The sequence below is a fragment of the Heterocephalus glaber genome, unplaced genomic scaffold (genome assembly GCF_053883595.1).
Source record: "Heterocephalus glaber isolate CG9 unplaced genomic scaffold, H.glaber_assembly_v1.0 deba00001773, whole genome shotgun sequence".
Lineage (NCBI taxonomy): Eukaryota > Metazoa > Chordata > Mammalia > Rodentia > Bathyergidae > Heterocephalus > Heterocephalus glaber.
Genome location: NW_028258463.1, coordinates 8,407,658 through 8,427,771, shown reverse-complemented (window position 1 = coordinate 8,427,771; position 20,114 = coordinate 8,407,658). Strand labels below are relative to the sequence as shown.

Below are 20,114 nucleotides of genomic sequence, written 5' to 3'. Positions count from 1 at the left end.
ACTGCGGGGCTGGAAGATCTGGGGCAGATGAGGTGACACCTCCTGCCTCTTCCTCCCTCTGTCCCCTTCCTGGACCCCAGAGCCTCCCTCCCTGCTTCAAGCTGTCCTTTGCCCACTCAGGGAAGGGGGACCCCAGCTTGACTCACTGGCATGCGCTGGGAGCTGGGGTCCTTAAGCCCAAGCTGCTCCAGTTCGCTCCAGGGCCCCTCTGTCTTCTAGCCAAGACCAGGCACTCGGGTCTCCCCCAGTCCCAGGGTGACGGGCTCTCCCTGGGCTGTCGGGACAGGGAAAATGGCTTTTCGATCTGGTCTCTCTCGATCCAATTATTAAAGCATGTGAAGTTGAAAGCAGGGTGGCTGTTCAGGTGTTCTGTGGGGCAGGCACGGGGGATGGTTGTGCACACCGGTTTCAAAAGGTTCTTGGGCCTGGGGATTTAGCTCAGTGGTTCCGCCGCCTGCCTTGCAAGCAAGTGCAAGGTCCTGAGTTCGATCCCCTTACCAAAAAAAAAGTTCTTGCCCAGTGTGGTGGAGAATGCCTGTAATCCAAGCCTGCAGGAAACTGAGGCGGGAGAATCGCTGTGAATTCAAAGTCAGCCTGCTCCATGGACATTCTTCATGGACACCTAAGAAGCCCAGTGAGAAACTGGGGTCTAAAACAAATGGTGAGGGAACATGAGAGCCAGGCCAAGGGGGGAAGGGATGGTGACAGCAGGGACAGGCAGGTGAGGCCTGGCCTCAGCCAGGTGCCATGCAGAGAAGAGCTGAGCAGGGGCACTTGGAGGCGAGGGATGAGGAGGCCAAGCTCCAGGTGTGGCAGAGGGTTTGGGGCTTTAGCTCGGGTGGGTGGGAAGCTGCACTGGCCCAGGGCTGCCCTAACAAACTGCCACCCATGGGTGACCTAAAACCTCACAGCTGAGCTGGGGGTGAGAACAAGGTCCCAGGAGTCCCGGGACCCTAGGCATTCTTTCTATGCCTCGCCCTAATCTCTGCCACCTGCCCATGAGGCCCACTCCTGTGTCTGGTTCTTTTTCTCCTTTGTTTGGGACAGGTTTCAGGCTAGTCTTGAACTCACTGTGTAGCCTAGGCTGGCTCTGAACCTGCAGTGATCCTCCTGCCTCAGCCTCCCAAGCGCCGAGATCACAGGCCTGCCCCGCCACGCCCAGCTCTCCCGTTGAACTCTTCTTTCTGCGTGTCTGTGCGCCCAGCTTTCCCTCTTCTTATAAGGACATCCGTCACTGCATGAGGGTCCACCCTAATCCCATATGGCCTCAGTTTCACTTATGTCTGCAAAGGCCTTCTCTGAACAAGGCCATCTTCCGAGGGAGGGACTGGGAACATATCTGTTAGGGACACAATTCAAGTCGCAATGGTGGCTTTGGTCCCTGCATGGGGCTTGAGTGCATCTTTTTCAATGAATGGTCACAGGTCAAAGTCTTTATTGGAGCTTGGAATGTCACAGCAATTCACCTGACGGAGAGGCAAACTGAGAAAACGAGCAAACATGGCGGACACTTCGGAACGTGGTGTCCGGGACTCCCGCCTGCCTGCAAGTGGGACACCGCACGCACCCACGCACCCACGCACCTACGCATGCACGCATGCGCATGGGCTCCCTTGGGTGGCTCTGAGCCAGGGCCTCGGAGGTCCCTGCCTCCTGGAGAGGGCTCCTCTGGAAAGGAAGCACTGGAGGACTGGGGGCGAAGGAGCTGGAAGCTGAGGGAGAAGGACGTGGGTGGCCAAGGACCAGGGAGCTGCAGAAAGGCCCGCTGGCCAGGGTCCGAAAGGAAATGCTGGGCGGAACTGCGGAGAAAAGGACGCCTCCTCTGCTTCACTCCAGCAGCCGGCGCCCTGGGCACAGAGGGCCGGGGAGCATCAAGGGGTCCCCCGTGTCCTAGGAAGGCACTGAATGGGGAGCAGATCCTGGGAGCCTGGAGTCCCCCCAAGCACCCCGCGGGGCACAGGAAGGGGTGACAGAGCGGGCAGGGTCTTACATGCCAGCTGTCGGGGCAACAAGACTGGGGAAGCGCGGGTTCCACCTGTGCCCCGCACGCGGGCACGGGGCATGCTGAGCGGTCCCCTCCGGCCGGCAGAGCGGGCAGGGCCGGGCCAGGGCTGCCCCTGGGCTCCGGGCAGCGAGGGGAGCCTGGCCTCACCCATGTGTCCGTGCCCAGGCTGGAGGCAGGAGAGTGAGGCCCGGCCAGGGCTACCAGAGCACGGCCCCGTCCAGGTTCCCGTAGCCCGGCTCGGCCCGCAGCCGCCAGTACGTGTTGTTGGTCACCCACCACTCCTTGCCGCTGCCGTCCATCTGCCGCCTGCGGGAAGAGGGCGGTGGGCAAGGGAGGCTGGGGGCCCCCAGGCCCCCATGCAGGGACAGGGCAGGCACCTGAAGAAGCGCGCCTGATGCGCGATGTTGTTCTCCTCCATCACCCTCCGCCTGTCCCGCTGCAGCTGCTCGATCCTCCGCTTCTGGGCCTCCGCGGCCTGGATGTTGCCCTCCTCCAGGTACCTGACGTCAGGTGGCCCAGGCCACAGTCAGGGCGCTGCCACCCTGCAGACACCCACAGCCAGGGCCGCGCCTCCTGTCGCCTGAGAGGCACCGACCTTTGGTCTGGCCGCAGCCGCGTGTCAGTGGACGGCAGCGCCCGCTTCAGCTCTGCCGTCAGCTCGTTCAGCTCCAAGGCGAACTGGGTGAAGCCGAAGTTGCGCTCATGGTCTGGGGGCATTGAGTCTGGGGGAGGTGAGGTGCTGGGGCTGGTGGGCTGCCACGGCTGCCACACCCTGCCCGGGCCGCCCCGCCACCCGACTTACTGGGTTTCCAGATGCACTGGCCACCTGGCGGGAGGCCCCGGTACAGGCCCTCGTGCCACTTCCCGAACAGGCGGTGGAGCACACGGCCGCTGCGGCTCAGCACGGCACCCTGCACCTCGTGCACGTTGGAGCTCCAGTACTTGGCCTAGGGCAGGCAGGCTGGCCTCAGGGAGGGTCCCTGGCCCCCAGCCAGGTGTTCCCCAGGCAGAGGCTGCGGGCCAGGGGAGGGGCAGGGGGCGCCCACCTTGCAGAAGGTGATCTTGCAGTGGCAGGAGCTGTCCTGCGTGTTGCGGATCAGCACCTCCCCGTAGTGCTCTATCCAGCGCTGGCCACTCAGGATGTTGTGAATGCAGGACGTCACCTTGTTCCATTCAAAGTGGTCCCCAAACCTGAGAGAGACAGGGTGCGGCTGGGGAGCATGTGGTGGGGCAGGAGACACCTGTGTGGCTGGAGCGGGTCACAGGGGTCTGTGGAAGGAACCCAGGAATCCCCGCATCGGCTCCACTGTGAGGGGCAGTCCCCTTTTTTTGAGACAGCGTCTCGCAGTGTATTCCAGGCTGGCCTTGAATTCACTACACAGCCTAGGCTGTCCTTAAGCTCATGGTGATCCTCCTGCCTCAGCCTCCCAAGTGATGGAATCACAGGTGTGCGCTGCTACCCCCAGCTCCCTATTTGACAGTTTTTCACAGATGGTTTGTGAGCCATTAGTCTTGACATACTCGTGCTGGGTTGAAGTTTCAACATTCCTTACTGTGAGTCACGGTCAGAAAGTTGCAAAAGGCACTGAATCAGGTGACAGGGAGGAGCCCTTCCCGCCATACATACTGTTCCAGGCTTCTCACCTCTTTTATTGCAGCTGCCTCAAATACAGGTGTAAAATGTGCAGGCGCTTCCATCCTGTCCCCAGGCCCCACCCATCCCGACTGGCTGCAAGAGGCGACAACCCTCACCCACCTGGGCAGGCTGACGTTGATGGTGCCCACGGGCACGATCTCCAGGGATTTGCCCCAGAACTTGTTCTTCCACTTCATGTCTGCAACGGGCGGGGTGGGAGTGGGAGGAGACACAGATGAGGCCGGCCAGGGGTCCGCCCCTGCCCCAGCGCCCTTTGCCCGGCTGGTGCCCCACCTGCTCCTCACCTTGCCAGAAGACGAAGTTCTCGGACTCCGCATGGCACGCCGAGATGGGGGGGTGGTGGGAGACCTTGGCGGACAGAGGGGCTCCCTCGAGGCTGTCCCTGAGGGCCCCAAGTCCCTCACTCCCACCGTGAGCCAGACCAGCTAGTTTGGGTCTTTGCCCCTTGTCCTTGGGGACCCCACCCTCCACAAGGTCCCCTGGATTCCTCTTACTCTTCCCGGGAGGCCTATCCAGTGCCCCGACAACCGTGCCAGGTGGGGCCCCTGCCTGCCCTACCTGAGGGTCCCTCACCCCTCCTGAAGGCCACTCACACCCTTGGCACGGAAACGCCATGCCCCCCATGGCCCTCCTGCCTGTCTCCCAGTCCCCCGGCACCCATGGCTCCGGGCAAGACTTCCGGGACCCCAACTGCTCAGGCCTGGAAAATTTTCCCCATCTTTTCAAAAGTGCCTAAAATCAAAACAAGCAAATGGCCTCGGCCCTTCATCCTTCCTCTGCAGCAGGCACTCTTTCTTTTCTTTCCCTCGTGTAAGTTTTTGGAAATGGTCTGTCTGTTTTTCAACCCTCCACTCTCCATCCTCTGTGACCCAACCTTCACCCCATTCTTACCCCCAAACCTGCCTCGCTCAGGAAGCCAGCGACACCCTGGGTCCCACAGGCCAGGGCTCTCCTCCTGCCCAACACCCCTCTTGGGGTCCCCGACTTCTCCCTCCCTGCCCAGCCCAAAGCCTCCTGCACATCTGCCTGAGGAAAGCCAACCCCACGGTCCTGTCTCCTTGACTCAGTTTCCCCCTCACATGCTCCATCTTGCCCCTCCACCGACCGCAGAACCCAGACCTGAAGGGCAAGGCATGCAGACACTCCCTGTCACCGGCCATGCTGGCCCCTCCAGTAAGGGCACTGTGGACACCGAGCCCACCAAGGTGGCGTGGTAACAGCTCTTGGGTCAGCACCTCAGGGTGGGGGCCATCGGCTCTCCTAACCGCCTGTGCCAGCCACCACACCCTGAGGCCCAAGATTCTCTACAAAGTGCAGTTCAGAGCCTGCCACTACACTGCTTCATATCCTCCCCTTCATGACTCTCTGCCTTCAGGATTTGGGGTGTTTTTTTTTTAGTCTTTTGAGGCAGAATTGCACTAGCCGAGGCTGGCCTTGACCTCGAGGTGGTCCTCCTGCCTCAGCCTCCTGAGACCTAGGATTACATCTGCCTTCAGGATTTAAAAACAAAACGCCACATCCTCCTTCCCTTCCCCTAGGCTCCTCAGGGTTCATCCGAGCCTTCTGGAATGTGCTCCACACTGGAACGTCCCAGTGCTCCCCACTCCCTCCAACTAACTCATCCTTCCCGAGCCGCCTCGAGGGCACCCCCTAGAGCAGCGTCCGGTGCGGCCTCCAGGACGCGCTGGGCCTCTTCAGGCCGGGCTCCGCCTGGAGCGGCACCCCTCCCCTCCCTTCCCCTCCCCTCCCTTCCCGGCCGGGCCGCCCCGCCCCGCACCTGCTCACTGATGAAGCGGAAGCCGCGGTCCGGCCGCTCGCACTCATAGGTCTCCCCGAGGACCGGGTTGAAGGGCTTGCAGCCGGCGCGGTGGTAGGTGGAGCAGTAGGCCGAGACTGCGAAGGCCGCGATGTACACCTGCGGCGGGAGGAGGACGCTGTGCGAGCCGGGCAGGGGCTGCCGCCCCCCGAGCAGCGGGGATGCCCAGCCGGCACCCGGGGACACCCCGTGGGTACCATGCGCTCGCAGGGGTCGGCCAGGCGGCTGGCCTGGTCCAGGAGGCTGCTGTACTCCAGCTCCTCACACAGCCGCTGCAGCGTGTTGAGCGGCTCATTGAGCTGCACGGGCATGGACACCTTGGACAGGTCCTTGCCGATGTTGTTCCGCAGGATGTTCCACAGGCTCACGTCAGCCCCAGGTCCACTGGCGGCCGGCAGGCAGCGGCGGCGCGGCGGCCCCGGGGCTCTCCCTGGAACACAGCCCCCTGGGCCACCCGGCCAGGTCACTCCTCCGGACCCCGCTCGCAGACCAGCCGTCTCTACCCGCGGTGGGCAGGGTGGCTGGGGATCGCGGGACTGAGGTGGAAGAACCACCCAGAGAGGACAGTGCCCCTGCCAGCCTAGTGCCCCAGAGCCTTGCCAAGTCCCAGCCTTGCTGCATACTTGCAAATAGAAGCAAACACCAGGAGGCTGATGATGCTGCCTCTTAGGAAGGAAGAAATAAAAAGACAGGCCTAAAGCCACTCTGCTAACAAGTGCCAAACTGGGACCTTTGTTGTTTTGAGATAGGATCTCACTATGTAGTTCAAGGTGGCCTTGAACTCACTATGTAGCCCAGGCTTGAACTTGTGGTGATCCTCCTGCCACAGCCTCCTGAGTGCTGGGATTATAGGCCTGCACCACTCTGAAAAGCAGGACCTTTCGCTTGTCTCTGGTGCTACATGACCATCTGCCTTTCTGTCAGACCCTACCCAGGGCTTCCCAGCCTACATGGCCCATGTGCTAGACCTGGTCCTGGAAGCTACCTGACTCAGTTTAGCCTTCCTCAGCTCCAGGCTCACCCCTGCGCCCGAGCCATTAGCCCACTGGTCACAAGGGACTGCCACCTTCCCCAAGCCCCAGCCCTGGGCTCCGCCTCTGCCCCCTGGCACCTTTCTGACAGCGCTCGGCTCCCCTGAGCTGTAGCACCTCCTCCGACAGGCTGCTGGTGACTTCACTGGTGCATGACTCCTCCTCCTCCTCCTCCTCCTCAGAGCCCTGGGCCAGGGACAATGGTGGCAGCCGGGCAGTGCCCAGGGCTACACGGACCTGCCCAGCCAGCCCTTTGGTGGGATGGGCGGAGAAGGCACTGGGGGGCTGAGCCCTAAGACACTGCCTGAGGGGTCTGGCATCACGGGGCGTCCCCAGTCACTTGGGGTGAGGTGTGGTGGGACCCAAGGATAAACTAGGGACCACTGAGATTCGAGGTCTGGGGAGACAGGGTCGAGGGAGCACAGAAGCTGAAAAGGGGTCCCAGGGAGATGACGGGGGCCAGAAGTGGGGACAAGGGCCCCCAGAGATTTCTGAGCCAAGCCACCTGAGCCCGCCGGTGTGCTCCCAGAAACACGGTGGGGGTGTGAGAGAGGGCTCGGCAACCTGCAGCTCCTGCTCTCTGTGAACCCCACCCGCATCCTTCCCAGGCACCCCACATGCTGGTGCCGGCTGCCTCCTGCCCTCACCTCGTTCTCTGAAGAGCTGGCGGAAAGGAGGACTTCGCAGGCGTCGAAGAACTCTGTATGGGAGTCAGCCAGTGACAGGACGCTGCTCTGGGACAGCTGCGGGGTCAGCTCTCGGCCCTTCATGTACAGAGCTTCTTGCTATGGGGACCACACAGGCGTCAGGCCCACGGCCACTGCGGGGAGCCGGGCCTGGGAGGGCTCCGGCGTTGACTCTGAGCCCCGCTCCAAGCCCCTTTCCTCTACTAACTCATGTTTTTTTAGGTCCTTTTGAGACAGGGTCTCACTGTGCAGCCCAGGCTGGCCTGGAATGTGCAGCCATCCTCCTGCCTCAGCCTCCTGAGTGCTGGGATGACCGGCGTGGTCACACAGCTGGCAGGCAGGGGCACCAGGCCCAGCCCCCAACACTCTTTGGACCCTAGTTTTGCTGTGTAGAGGGTCAGAACCGCCACGTCGTGGATGCTGGGTAAAGGGCAACGTGCCGTAGGTGACCCTGGCTGTCCCGGGAGGGGCTGCACCTGTGCTGTGGGAGCCCAGGTCTGGGCTCTGTTTCCAGACTGAACCCTAAAGTGCCAACCACCAAGAAGGAAGCCGCAGAGGCTACCCCGCTCCTCACCTCCTCGGGGTTGAGGGAACTGAAGGAGTCCGCCGTGGTGTCCGAGGACATGGACAGCGAGTGGAGGCGTCGCTGCCCCCCGGGGACCTGGGGGAGCAGTGGGTGAGGGGCCGGGCCTCCCGCCTGCACCCAGCCCGGCCCTGCTGTCTGTGAGGCCGCCCTGTCCCCAGACTCACCCCGATCCTGGACAGCTCGGAGCCCTGGTGCAGGCCCCGCAGTCGGTCCCGTTCCGTGGTGAGTGCAGCCAGGACGCTGCTGAGGGAACTGTGCACTGCGGGCCGGGGGACGCGTCACCCTCCTGCCTCCTTGAGCCCACGCACCCTCCCCAGTTCACACTCACCCTTCTGCGCCAGGGCCCAGAAGCTGCGCTGCAGGTGGGCGTAGTCTGGGGGTGGCAGCCCCCGGGGGCCCGAGGAGTCCCTGGACTCCATGTATCGAGACAGGTTGGGGACAGAGCCGTGGAGACGAGCCACCTGTGCAGGGAAGGGCGGGTAAGGGAACACTGTCCCCAGGGGCCCGCCCTGCAGCCTGGGCCCAGCCCCCTTACCCGTCCAATGGTGTCGTCCTTGGCAAAGCTCTGTGTGCACCACATGCGGGTGGTCCGCTTGCCCTTCTTGGGTCTCTCGGTGGTCCCTGAGGCCTGGCAAGTTGAGGGGCGCAACTTCACTCACGCAGTGAGGAAGGGGTCAGCAGCCGAGGAGGAGGAAGGCACCGGTACCCCGGGCACAGTGGGCATGGGGGGGCAGAGCCAGCCTCCAGCTGCTGGGCAGACTGTGGCCCTCCAGGAAACTGCGGCGGCGCAGGGGACGGGGACCTGCCCTGGGGAGTGACGGGGATGCAGGGCCCTTACCTGGTGCGTGGGAATCACAGGGGCCGAGGGGATGCGGTGCAGGGACTCCAGGCTTTGGAGGAGTCTGTGTAGCTCCTGGAGCTTCCCTTGGCACTCGGAGAGCGCTGGGAGCAGAAGGAGGACGTCACTCCCCACGCAGGCCAGGGCCCCGTGTGTCCCTCCGCCTCCTCCCTCCACGGAAGACAGGAGACCCTGACGCTGCTGCCCTGCCCTGCACTTGCAGTCCCCCTGGTGCGCTCCTATCGTGCTCCCCACCCTGCCTGCACTTCCCCCCACCTCTGCCGGCTGCGCCCGGGCTCGCTCTGCCCACGTGGGGCGCACCTCACCATGCGAGCAGCGGTCCAGCCCGTCACTGTCCCTCAGCCAGGAAGACACCTTCTCCTGGGCGCCAACACCAGGCAGGGCGGAGGTGCTACTGGCGGTTAGGAGCTGGGTGCCAGGAACCTGTGAGTGAGGCACGGGTCAGGGAGGTCCCCAGCAGTGCCACCCTGAATGGGCCCCACCTGCCCCCGCCTCGGGGCCCATCCTACCTTGCGATGAGCGGGGCCAGGCACGTCCAGGCGCTGGGCCAGGCGGTGGGCACGAAGCTGGGCCACCCAGCTTTGGAACAGGTCCTGGGATTTGATCTGCAGAAGCGATGGAGATGGGGGTACAGCTGAAGGCAGGGGCTGCTTTCCAGGAGCAAGAAGTTGGGGCTCTGGACCCAAGGAAGCAGGGTCCCTCCTGCGCATCCCGTTGGTTGAAGCCCCTTGCAGGCAGGTGGAACACGACATCCCAAGCGTCCAACACCGAGCTCTGGGCCTGCTCCTGTGACAACCGACAGTTGCCCTTGGCTGTTCTATACAATGGCAACTTCCTTCTTTCCTTTTCTTTCTTTTCTGACACTGGGGATTTAAGCCAAGATATTCCCACTGAGCTGTATCTCTGGCCATTATTTTAACTTTTTATTTTGAGACAGAGTCTCACAAAATTGCTAAGTAGCCCAGGCTAGGCTGAATTTACAATCCTCCTGCCTCAGCCTTCCAGAGTGCTGGGATTACAGGCATGGCCCACCATGGCCGCCTACAATGGTGACTTTCTTCCTGCCAGCTCAGGAAAGGCCCTGAGCTGCATGGATCCTCGGCCCTGTGCCCGTGTGCTCAGCCCTCGGCCAGGCCAGAGCACGGAACACTTCCTGGCTTCCCAGGTGCTGCCTCCAGGGATCGAACCCAGGACCTTACACCCTGGGGAAGTGTCTGCCACTGAGCCACATCACCAGCTCCTGTGTCACCTTGAGGTGATAAATGTTGTCTTCGGTGTCGAGGTCGATGCGCTGGGCCTTCTTGTTGATGGACATGACCGACAGCCGGACATCAATGGAGCCGTGCAGCTTCCCCTTGGCGATCTGGTGTGTGGTTGGTGGGAATCGGGACCGGGCTTAGCTTTCCACAGCCAGAGGGCCACCATCCCCTGAGCCCACTCTAGGCTCAAGGCCCAGGCAACAATGCACCCTCAGGCCCAAGTGACACTATCAGAGGGGACGTGTCAGTCACCTCCTGTTGCAGAATGCGACAGACAACACCTAAGAGTGTGAACGCTACGTCAATTATCGTTGTGCTGTCATGTTTAGGGCTTAGTGACAAGAAGAAAACCTGTACATGTTCCGTACCGAGGTAGCTTTAAAAGGTAGTTAAGTAGTTTGGATCCACAGTTGGTGGAATCTGCAGACTTGGGGCCTGAGGGAGGGGACTGAGGACACGGAGCGTGGCTGTAAGCTGCTTCCCTGCAAAAGCTGCACCTGGTGTTCAGAGCCTGCCCGGCTGGGTGCGGATGCCCACCGCCGGCTCTGTGCTCTGGCCAGGCTCCTCCCCACCCCAGCCAGGGCCCTGACTCACATCTTGCCGGGTCGTCGCATAGTGGAGGATCCCATCCTCGAGCACAAAGTACCTCTGTGACATTGTTCAGCAGGGACGGCCGGCGAGGCCGCAAGGACAAGCGCAGGAGAGAGCAAAGAGCAGACACTTCGACTTTTCTTCTTCCCAAGCAGACGCCGGCGCCGCCCAGCAGCCTCCCCCCACGGCCCCACCCTGGCCCTGCCACCTACCTTGTGCCAGCCCTTCAGGGGCCACTTCCTCTTCTTCAGCAGGTGCCCTTCCTGCCGCTCGGGCCTGACACCCTCTGCTCCCAGCCTGCCCTGGGGCTCCTCCACCACCTCCCACAGCTCAGAGGCCTGCAGTCCAGGGTACAGGAAGGGGAGCGCGCGGCGGGTGAGTCCACTGGCCACCCTGAGTCCCAGGTCCACCCACCGCTGCTTCCCCAGACCTGCTGGCCGCTGCTGGGCTTTGAGGACTGAGTGCTGTCAGCCAGGGATGGGGTATCCCTCTCCTGGAAGTCCATGGAGGAGGGAGAGGCCACTCCCTGTGGAGGGTGTGGAGCAGGTGCAAGGGTGAGGATCTCACCAGGTCCTGAGGGGGCCCTTGAGAAAGAGAGAGACGCCCTGATAGGACTCCGCCAACGTGTTTCCCACCTGCCAGTGCCCTCTGCTGTACCCCATGCCACCCTGGGTGGGTCCCTCTCCCCACACCCTGGAACCATGGCCTGCTCACTGAGGTGAATGAGCGCAGACAGACAGGCCAGCACCAGCCCGGTGGGCACACTCAGGGGCCCCGGGAGACCCGGGGTGGGGGTGGTTATGGGGAAGCAGGGACAGGGACCGCCAGCAGCCCCTCCATCAGGGTCCCTCTTTCTCCAAGGCCCCTCCACCCCTCCACCACGGCTTGGCCACATCTTCTGGCAAAGCACCCTCCGAGCCCCCTCGGTTGGTCCCCATTTCCTCAGGGCCCCATTTTCTGCACCGGGACACCAAGGCCTGAAACAACCCTCGTTTTCCCTGCGCTTCCTCCTGCCCCACATGCCCCTAGATCCCAGACTTGGACCCTAGGTCTCCCAAAGCCCCACGTTCCCCCTTTCCCATGTCAGTCCTCCTGGCTCCTGAGAAGGGGCACCCACCCAGAGAGCGCAGGCCACGGGGCTGACGGGGACTTCGTGACCAGGAGAAGAAGTGGCCAAGAACATGCCGAGGTCCGCAGGTCCACAACGGTGCCCACAGGCGCCTTCCGCACGGGCCCTGGCTGCCCTGGCTCCGCAGGAGATCAATAACGCACGGGGCTGTGTGCACCCGGGAGGGCACTGGAGGGGCGAGGCTGGCCCGAGGCTAGGGGAGCAGCTCAGGTCTTCTTGTACAGCTGGTGAGCAACGGAGGAGCCAGGCTAGGAGGGGAGAGGGACGTGGCAGGGGAAGGGCCGCTGGAAGGTTGCAGCACGGGGACCCCGAGGCAAAACTCCTGCATTCAGCCATTGAAAGTTCACAAACTCTCCCGCTCCCTGCGTTTCTCAGTGCCCTCGTCCTCGGGCCCCTGAGCCCTCGCTGCTGGCCGCTGCAGGGGGGCTCAATCAGGAGCCAGGCGGGCGCCCTCTGGCAGCTCCATGCCCTGCCCGGTCAGTCGGGGAAGCAGCGCCCAGCTCAGGCGGGTGGAACCCCTCACCGCCTCCCGCGGCCGCCTTACCCCAGGGTCCATGGACGCCAGCGCTCCGTGGCCCTCGCGCCGCTGCACCTGAGTCACCCTCGGCGAGTCACCGGCTCCGCGAGGGAGCCGAGCAGTGGCAGGAGCGGCTACTGAGGGAACCAGGAAGGAAGGCGACGTCGGAGCCTCCCCTCCGGCCGGATCTCCCCACCTTCCCCTCCCCCGGCGCCGCCTCCCGCCCAGCTCCGGGCGGCCGCTCAGCTCTGCCCCCCTGCTCCCCGGAGGACTCAGGGCCCAGCCGCTGCTGTGCGGCTGTGCGGCTCGGGGCGCGGCTCCGGAGGCTGGGAGGACTGGGTCGCCACTGGCCTCGTGCCAGGGTTGGGGATTTATTCCGATCCGCTCAGCCTTGATCTCAGGGAACCAGCAGCCAAGGCCGGTTCCGGTTCCGTATGAACCCCTACCCCTCTCACTTTACATCTGAAAATAGATGGCAAAATTTGGAGTGAGCAAAGGTATCAGGTTGAAGGGCAAGGGACAAATGTCTCCCCTGTCCGGGACACCACCATCCAGGACTAGTCAGCAGGGCAGTCAAGGCGACAGGGTCTGCCCATGGCCACACGCCCAGGATGCTCACGGGAGTCTGGGTCAGCCACCACCTGTGAAAAAGGGGCACCAACCTGGGTCCCCCACCTCCCTCTCTGCGTACTCTTAGCTATGTTGAACTGCTCAAGTCTGAAGGGTTTTGTTTTTTTGGTACTAGGGATCGAACATCGGGTCCTTGTGCTTGTGCAGCTGGCAGCAAGACCACTGAGCTAAATCCCCGGCCCTAGGTCTGAAGGGAAAATTGGCTTTTAAGAAAGATCTATGCCGGGTGTGATGGCACACACTTGTAATTCCAGCACTCAGGAGGCTGAGGCAGGAGGATCACCCCAAGTTTGAGGCCAGCCTGGGCTACATAGTGAGTTCAATGCCAGCCTAACTGCATAGCGAGACCCTGTCTCCATAAAAAAAAACAAAAAACACAATACCCTAAAATTCCCTTAAATGGATGTGGCACAGACTGATGGGTTTAACTGCCACAAAGTAGTTTTCTTAAAAGAAGTGGGTTTTAATGGGAGCTTCGGCCACCATCCCCAGCAGGGGGAGGATGTGATTTGAGGTCCTTCTGGCCCGGGGGAATGGTGTGGGGTGCCTGTCCACTGCACCGTCCCCAGAGGATCCGAAGCAGGTCGGGTCATCCACATGGCTCAGGGACACCAGTGGTCTCAGCTCCATTCAGCTCAGCGCGGCTCAGCCTCCCAAGGGTGGCATGGGCACCAGCTTGGGCACTGGGGACCCTCCAGGGCTTTCCATCCCTTCCACACCAACTGAACGCCCCCAGGCACCGACAGAGCCGGCCGCAGCGGGAAGCTGGTTCTGGCTCGGGCCACAGCAGCTGCTGCACTCCAGGGCCAACAGTACCTGCCCAGGACTAGGTCTGCCAGGCACCTCGCCAAGCCCAGGAAGGGCTGCACAAGAGCCACCCACCTGGCACAGCCCGGGCACTACCTCAGCCCTTTGATTAGGAGGTCCTGGCTCCAAGACTTGGAGGAAGCAGCCTCCCGGGCCCCAGAGCCCCTTGACAGCTCTTTTGTGCAGCACCCCATGACATGGGCACAGCTGTCAGTGGCCTTCAAAGGGACCGGCATGAAAGAGATGCCGCCGGTGGACACGGCACGGGGAGGAGGAGGAGAGGTTTGCTAGGAAGTAAGGCCAGGCAGAGGCGACAGAAGATCCTGGAAAAGATTCTGCTGACACCAAGTCCTTCGTACAATCCATTTATCACCACGCACCGCCCACCACAGGGCCCCCGAGGGCAGGGTGGTGACCTCCAAGCTACCCAGGATCACGCAGGTGACCCCGATTCAGGGCGAGAGCCTGGGCCGCGTCCCTGTTCTGCCACTGTGGACTGCAGGACCTTGGGCGTCCACTGACGTTCTCTGTCCATTTCTCCTGTATGACACTGGGAGGGTCCAGGGACTGACTGTGCGTGCTCAGCAGAGGGGGTTCCCCACAGGGCCACTCTGCACCACCACTCAGCGGAGGTTCTGTAGCTGCCTGGGCCCCCAAAGTGGGCAGGGAGACGTCCACAAGGGACAGCAGGTGAGGGGGAGGTGACCAGGGCAAGATTTGAAGCCCTCTGGCCTCATGGCGGAAAACGGAAGGGATTGCTTCCATCCGGGCCCCATGGGAAACTAGTGAGAGATAGTGACCAGCAGCCTCACTGTCTCGAGTGGTCCTGTCCCCGTGCAGGTGGCTATGGGTGGAAGCCACGTCACACGCACCACCCCGAGCGCCTTGGCATCTAGGACAGAGGCCGGCAAGTCAGGGTGGGGTGTCTGTGGGCGGGCTGGGGGCACAGGCCGGCTAGGAGTCCAGAACCGGCTCGGGAGGGTCTGGCTTCTCACTGGCTGTCCTGGCCGAGTCCCCCTCCTGCTGCTGTCTGATGTGCTGATCCAATAGGGCAGTGAGCTGCATGGGCTGGCGCTGGAGCAGGGTGTGGGTCTGGGCCAGCAGGAAGCTGAGTCCTCCTAACAGCTCGCCCTGCAGCAGGGCCTGGCTGGGCAGCTTGGCGTAGTTCAGGAAGCCCTGGCTGCTCAGGATGGTGTCATCGATGCAGCCACCTGCAAGACACAGGCTCAGCTGGGCTCCCTACTAACATAGCACCCCAACTCTACCCGCCCCCACCAACCTGCCCAGAACTCAGCTCCGCTTATAGCCCATCCCATCTCCACTGTCGGGGATCAACCCCCTCTGCTTCTCTCCAAAACTTGCCTAACACATCACCTGGCCCCAGCTCCCCATAAGCCAGTGTTTCCTGTCTTTTCTTCTCATCCAAGGACCTGTGCACTGGGCTACATTCCCTCCCACCCACCTTTTTTTTTTTGAACAAGTTCTCACTAAGTCACCTTAGGCTGGGCTCAAAGCTGTGATTCTCTTGCTTCAACCTCCCAGAGTGCTGGGCCTAGAGGCATGTGCCACCACACCCGGCTCACTAAACTTTTTTTTTTGGTACTGGGGATCGAACTTAGGACCCTGTGCTTGCGAGGCAGGCACAGTGCCACTGAGCTAAATCCCCAGCCCTAAACTTTTTGGAAGACAGAATCCTGTAGTAGAGGAAAGAAACAGGAAGTTATTTTTTGGTGGGTACAGAGTTTCAGTTTTATAAGATGGAATTATGAAAATGGATGGGGGTGATGATTATACATCATAAACACAACTAATATTGTCCATTGTGGTGGTGCAGGTCTGTCATGCCTGCACTCAGGAGGCCCAGGCAGGAGGACTGCCGTGAATCAAGGCCAGCCTGGACTACCTAAGGAGATCCTGTCTCAAAATAACAAACAAACGGAAGAATGTGCTGTTGACTCAGGCCTCTCCCTTGAGAAGATGCGCCCCACAACAACACCAGGCCCAGGGGCACCCCCCTCTCCCCCTGGCCCTCAGAAGCAGGGCGCTTGCTCACCTAGCAGTGGCAGGAAGGGCATCATCTTCAGGATCCGCACCATCTCCTTGACTTTGGGCTCCTCGCTGACCAACAGCATGTTGTGCCCCACGAACAGGGGCAGCAGGCTTTTGTATTTGGAATCCTCTAGAAAGGGCTTCAGGACCTGGTGTGGCAGGAGAGTGGCCGATGGAGAACAGCAGGGGGACAGGCCTCTCACCGTGGTCACAGGTGGCTATGGTGGCACCAGGGTGCCTCACCCCCTCGCCACAGTCTAGGCACTAGAGCAGACAGCAGCTAGGCCAGGCCGACAGAAAGCCCTAGAGGGAGCAGAGCTGAGACTGGCTGGCGACCCTGGGGGCAGAGGGGTGCCCTGCCAGAGAGGCCCCTACCTGGTTGGGGAAGATCTTCACCAAGATCTTGTGTTTTCGCAGCTGGTGCCGCATGAGGAGCTTGTCCTCACCGCTGATGGCCACATTCTGGCAGACGGCTATCATGCGGTGGTCCCGGAAAACTGCTGCTATCTCCCGCCGGAGGACCCGGATGAGGCCTGATTCCTACGGCGAGGGGGGTGGCCAAGGGGAGCCAGCTGTCTCTCCTCCTGGCACCCTTCATTCACCCCAGAGAGCTGCTGGGGCTTCCAGTGCGGCTGGACACAACAGCTCGGTGGACAGGTGGGACGGTCGGGCCCTGACTCTCAGAGACTGGGACATCACCCACCATAGCCCCTCCATGTTCGATAGTGAGTCACAGACTCAGGCCGTGCTGCAAACCCAAGCACCCACGCTGCTCCCCACAGTCAAGACTGTGGCAATAATACGTGAGCATTACCTCAAGTAGCAATCTGACACTCTGCTCACATTGGGTTATTTTACCAATGGCAAATACAAGACAGGGCTGGCTGGGGTTCGGCTCAGTGGTAGAGAACACGCTTAGCATATATGAGAACCTGGGCTCCATCTTCAGCACCAATAAAGAAATAAACAAACAAAAAGAAATGAAAGGTAGCTCTTTAGGCCAGACATGGTGGGGCATGCCTGTTATCCCAGCACTCAGGAGGCTGAGGCAGGAGGATTGGTGCAAGTTTGAGGCCAGCCTGGGCTACACAGCAGACCCTGTCTCAAAAAACCAGTTTTAAGGGCCGGAGATTTAGCTCAGTGGTTCCACTGCCTGCTGCGCAAGCACAAGGACCTGAGTTCAATCCCCGGTACCAAAAAAAAAACAAAAAAAAAACAAAAAAAAAAAACAGTGGTTTTTTTTTTTTTTTTTTAACCACTGTTTGGCAGTGCAGGCTTAAAACTGAGACATTTTCACAAAACAAGCTTTCTTTTACTGAGGACTGAACCCAGGACCTGAGCTATATCCCCAGGCCCCTCCCCTTTTCTTTCTTTTAATTTTTTATTCTGAGACAGGGTGCAGCTCAGGGCAACGTAATGACTTCACCCTGAGAGAGAAAGTCATCTCAGGGCACCGTCGCGCCACCCAGCCCTGTGCGCCCAGTGCGCCCTACCTCCCTGGGGGGCTTGGGGGGAGGCGGCAGGCATCTCGGGCTCACAGCGGGCCGGGGTGGGATGTACTCAGTCACAGCCATCAGCTTCTGCCGCTGGTAGTGCATGACACGCCAGTGTCGGGTCACCGCCTTGGAGCCGTGGCGCACGGTCTGGAGGGTGGGCAGCCAGCCTGGGAAGGGGACAGCGACAGCGAGAGGTGGTTTTGGAGCCTTTGCATGCTCCTGTGCAGAAAAAGTCCACACTCTGGACAGAGACAGCTATGGCTCACAGAGGGCAATGCAGCATGACAGTGGGGCAAGGAGCGGCTCAGCAGAAACCCCGAGTTCCCAACCTTTGCTCTTTTTAAAATTTTATTTTATTTTTGAGACAGGGTCTCGCTATGTAGTTCAGGCTGGCCTTGAACTTTGGCAATCCTCCTGACTCAGCCTCCAGAGTGCTGTGATCCCAGGTGTGCACCACCACACCTTGCTACTTTAGGTCAGTTGCTTGGTCCCTTGAGGCCTCCGTTTCTCCATTATTTATTTATTTATTTGGTACCAGGGATTGAACTCGGGTCCTTGCGCTTGTGCAGCTGGCAACAAAACCACTGAGCTAAATCCCTGCCCCTCCATTTTTTTTTTTTCCTTCTGTACTGGGGACTGATCTTAGGGCTTCAACACTAAGCTGAATCCCCAGCCCTCTTCTGAGATAGGATCTCAATAAACTGCCCAGGCTGAGCTCAAACTAGTGATCCTCCTGCCTCAGCCTCCTAGAGTGCTGGATTACAGGAGTGTGCCACCATGCATCACTTCCAGACCTGCCCTGTACTCCATCAACAGTACTGTAACTCAAAACAAAGAAACCACACAGTGAGCAGCCCTCCTGGGATATGTCAATCACTGGTTTAAACCAGTGGTTGTTTTGGGGGTTTTTTGGTATCGGGGTATCGGGGATCAAACTCAGGACCTTGCCCTTTTCCAGGCAGTCCGAGGAACCAGTGAGCTAAATCCCTGCCCCTACCCACTGATTCTTGAAGTTCTCTCCACCCCACCCAGCTAACATCAGCATCATCCAGGTACCTGTGAGAAGTACGAATTCTTATGCCTGCTCTAGACTTACTGACTCAGAAACTCTGGAGCAGGCCAGCAAAAGGTCATTTAAAAAGCCCTCCTGCTGATGCTGATGCTGATGCCTGCCACACCCTAATCACTGCTCCCAGGCTGCTGCCATAATTTGAAGAAAGAGGGGGGAAAATTACACCAGCCTCATAGCTCTCCCATTTCTCTCTCCTCTTTCCTTCTTGTGGACAAGCACTTACGAGCACCCCTCAGAAACAAGGAGATAGCCAAAAGCCCTGAGCCAAAGTGACCCCTTCATCCTCCACCCAGGGCCCAAGATTAGAGCTGCCCACTTTTACCTTTCCCAAGGCTGAGATGGGACCTCAGAAAGAGTCAGCTAGAAGGTCAGACAGCACAGATTTGCTGGGGCAAGAGGTTTCGATGCCAGTGGCCACAAAAACCTAAATGCTAAGAGCAGCTTTGGAGGCAGATGGGGTGGCTCATGCCTGTAATCCCAGCACTCAAGAGGCTGAAGCAAGAGTTCAAGGGCAGCCTGGGCTTCACAGTGAATTCAACACCAACCTGAATTGCACAGTGAGGCCCTGTCTCAAAAAACGAGCAGCTTTGAGATCAGATGGAATTTTTTTTTTGGCGGGGGGGGGGGGGGGATTGAACTCAGGACCTTGCACTTTTGAGGCCAGCACAGCGCCACTGAGCTACATCCCCAGCCAGCAACTGGGGTTTGTTTGTGTTTTTTTTGGTACTGGAGATCGAACTCAGGTCCTTGAGCCTGCGCAACAGACAACGAAACCACTGAGCTAAATCCCCGGCCCCTAGCAACTGGGTTTTAACTGCTCTCCTGCCACTTACTGTGAACTTGCCCAGTCCCTCAACCGGTACAAAATTGTTTCCTCGTGTGAAGAGGGAATGATAATGCCTTCCCCATAGAGTGCTTTAAAGTTTAAATGAGGTAATACAGGCCTGAGATTTAGCTCAGTGGTTCCCCCGCCTGCCTTACAAGCACAAGGACCCGAGTTTGAACCCCGGTACCAAAAAAAAAAAAGAACTCTTAATAAATGAGGTAATACATGTAAAAGATTTATCATAATTCCTGGCCCACAGTCAGTACTTAAATTCATTGAACAAATCTGCTGCGTGTCACTAACATCGGGCATCATGCCACCTGCAGGCTATGCGGAAGGAACACGGCTCTACCCTTAGGGGGTTTAAAATCTCATAGAGACAAGCGAATAAACAAAATGCAAAGTTACAGATCCTGATGGGACCATGGGCTGACTAATACAAGAAAGATTTAATCGAGAAAACTTGCTTCACAGACAGTGGAAAGGCCTGAGGAGGCGACATTCATGCGGAGGATTTATGAAGGAAGGAAGGAGGCACGGAGCACAACGTGCGGGCAAGGGCCGGGGATTTAGCTCAGTGGTTTCACCGCCTGCTGTGCAAGCGCAAGGACCCGAGTTCGATCCCCAGTAACCAAACAAACAACGTGCGGACAAGAGTGGTCTAAGCAAAGAATATGGGTCGGCGGCAAGAGCTGCGTGGTGCATTAGAAAAACCCAGAGCCGGGGGACTGGAACGTAGGACATAAATGCTGTTGTTGGTGACATCGTTGCTGCAATTACCAGTCTGGAGTCACCGAGAAGTGGGTGGCATGAGGCCAGCGATCTAGCTGGTGTTAGAGATCACCCCGAGCGGTCCGGTGCAAGAAATTAATGGAAGGGTCAGAAGTAGGGGAGGGGATACAAGGACCAGGGAGCGCTGCCCAGACGGGCAGCGAGGTCTTGGGTCACTCCTTACCCGCCTGGGGCAGGAGACCACCTCGCAGTACCCCAGCCACGGCCGCAGCCATTGCCACCGGAAGAACAGACGAGAGCCGAAAGGAGCCGGAAGTAGCTCAGGATTGTGGGGCAGAGAACCGGAAGTGGTAGGCGGAGCCACCA

General features: G+C 60.0%; 2 protein-coding genes across 3 annotated transcripts; both read right to left on the bottom strand.

Annotated features, from left to right (window-relative positions):
• Positions 1-1,418: 1,418 nt before the first annotated feature.
• On the bottom strand, positions 1,419-12,343 carry Osbpl7 (oxysterol binding protein like 7). Of its 2 annotated transcripts, XM_013077766.3 has the most exons (24): positions 12,164-12,343; positions 11,608-11,867; positions 10,921-11,074; positions 10,703-10,828; positions 10,494-10,547; positions 9,890-10,003; positions 9,150-9,245; positions 8,946-9,063; positions 8,620-8,723; positions 8,317-8,409; positions 8,110-8,242; positions 7,946-8,040; positions 7,770-7,856; positions 7,157-7,294; positions 6,590-6,695; positions 5,676-5,923; positions 5,440-5,577; positions 3,947-4,010; positions 3,762-3,840; positions 3,052-3,196; positions 2,808-2,952; positions 2,601-2,727; positions 2,383-2,505; positions 1,419-2,311 (listed from the first exon to the last, which is right to left on the bottom strand). In XM_013077766.3, the coding sequence occupies exons 3-24, from the start codon at positions 10,993-10,995 to the stop codon at positions 2,203-2,205; spliced, it is 2,517 nt and encodes an 838-aa protein (XP_012933220.1). In that variant the 5' UTR covers positions 10,996-11,074; positions 11,608-11,867; positions 12,164-12,343; the 3' UTR covers positions 1,419-2,202. The 2 variants fall into 2 exon arrangements, with proteins under 2 accessions (XP_012933220.1, XP_087058697.1); XM_087202571.1 differs by lacking the exons at positions 9,150-9,245; positions 9,890-10,003; positions 10,494-10,547; ... (2 more) ...; positions 11,608-11,867; positions 12,164-12,343 and having other exon boundaries at positions 7,770-8,040; positions 8,941-9,063.
• Positions 12,344-13,922: 1,579 nt separating this feature from the next.
• On the bottom strand, positions 13,923-20,103 carry Mrpl10 (mitochondrial ribosomal protein L10). Its single transcript, XM_004859567.4, has 5 exons — positions 19,972-20,103; positions 17,116-17,285; positions 15,998-16,162; positions 15,627-15,771; positions 13,923-14,784 (listed from the first exon to the last, which is right to left on the bottom strand). The coding sequence occupies exons 1-5, from the start codon at positions 20,021-20,023 to the stop codon at positions 14,528-14,530; spliced, it is 789 nt and encodes a 262-aa protein (XP_004859624.1). The 5' UTR covers positions 20,024-20,103; the 3' UTR covers positions 13,923-14,527.
• Positions 20,104-20,114: the final 11 nt, after the last annotated feature.

Excerpts from the sequence above, each read along its gene's own strand:
- Osbpl7 (XM_013077766.3), bottom strand. The coding sequence starts at position 10,995 with ATGGACTTCCAGGAGAGGGATACCCCATCCCTGGCTGACAGCACTCAG. Across the intron at positions 5,924-6,589 it reads AGCCGAGCGCTGTCAGAAAG|GGGGCTGTGTTCCAGGGAGA; the intron begins GTGCCAGGGGGC and ends CGGGTGGCCCAG. Across the intron at positions 3,197-3,761 it reads ATCAACGTCAGCCTGCCCAG|GTTTGGGGACCACTTTGAAT; the intron begins GTGGGTGAGGGT and ends TGTCTCTCTCAG.
- Mrpl10 (XM_004859567.4), bottom strand. The coding sequence starts at position 20,023 with ATGGCTGCGGCCGTGGCTGGGGTACTGCGAGGTGGTCTCCTGCCCCAG. Across the intron at positions 16,163-17,115 it reads CCCCCAAGCCCCCCAGGGAG|GAATCAGGCCTCATCCGGGT; the intron begins GTAGGGCGCACT and ends CCCTCGCCGTAG. Across the intron at positions 15,772-15,997 it reads TGAAGATCTTCCCCAACCAG|GTCCTGAAGCCCTTTCTAGA; the intron begins GTAGGGGCCTCT and ends CTGCCACACCAG.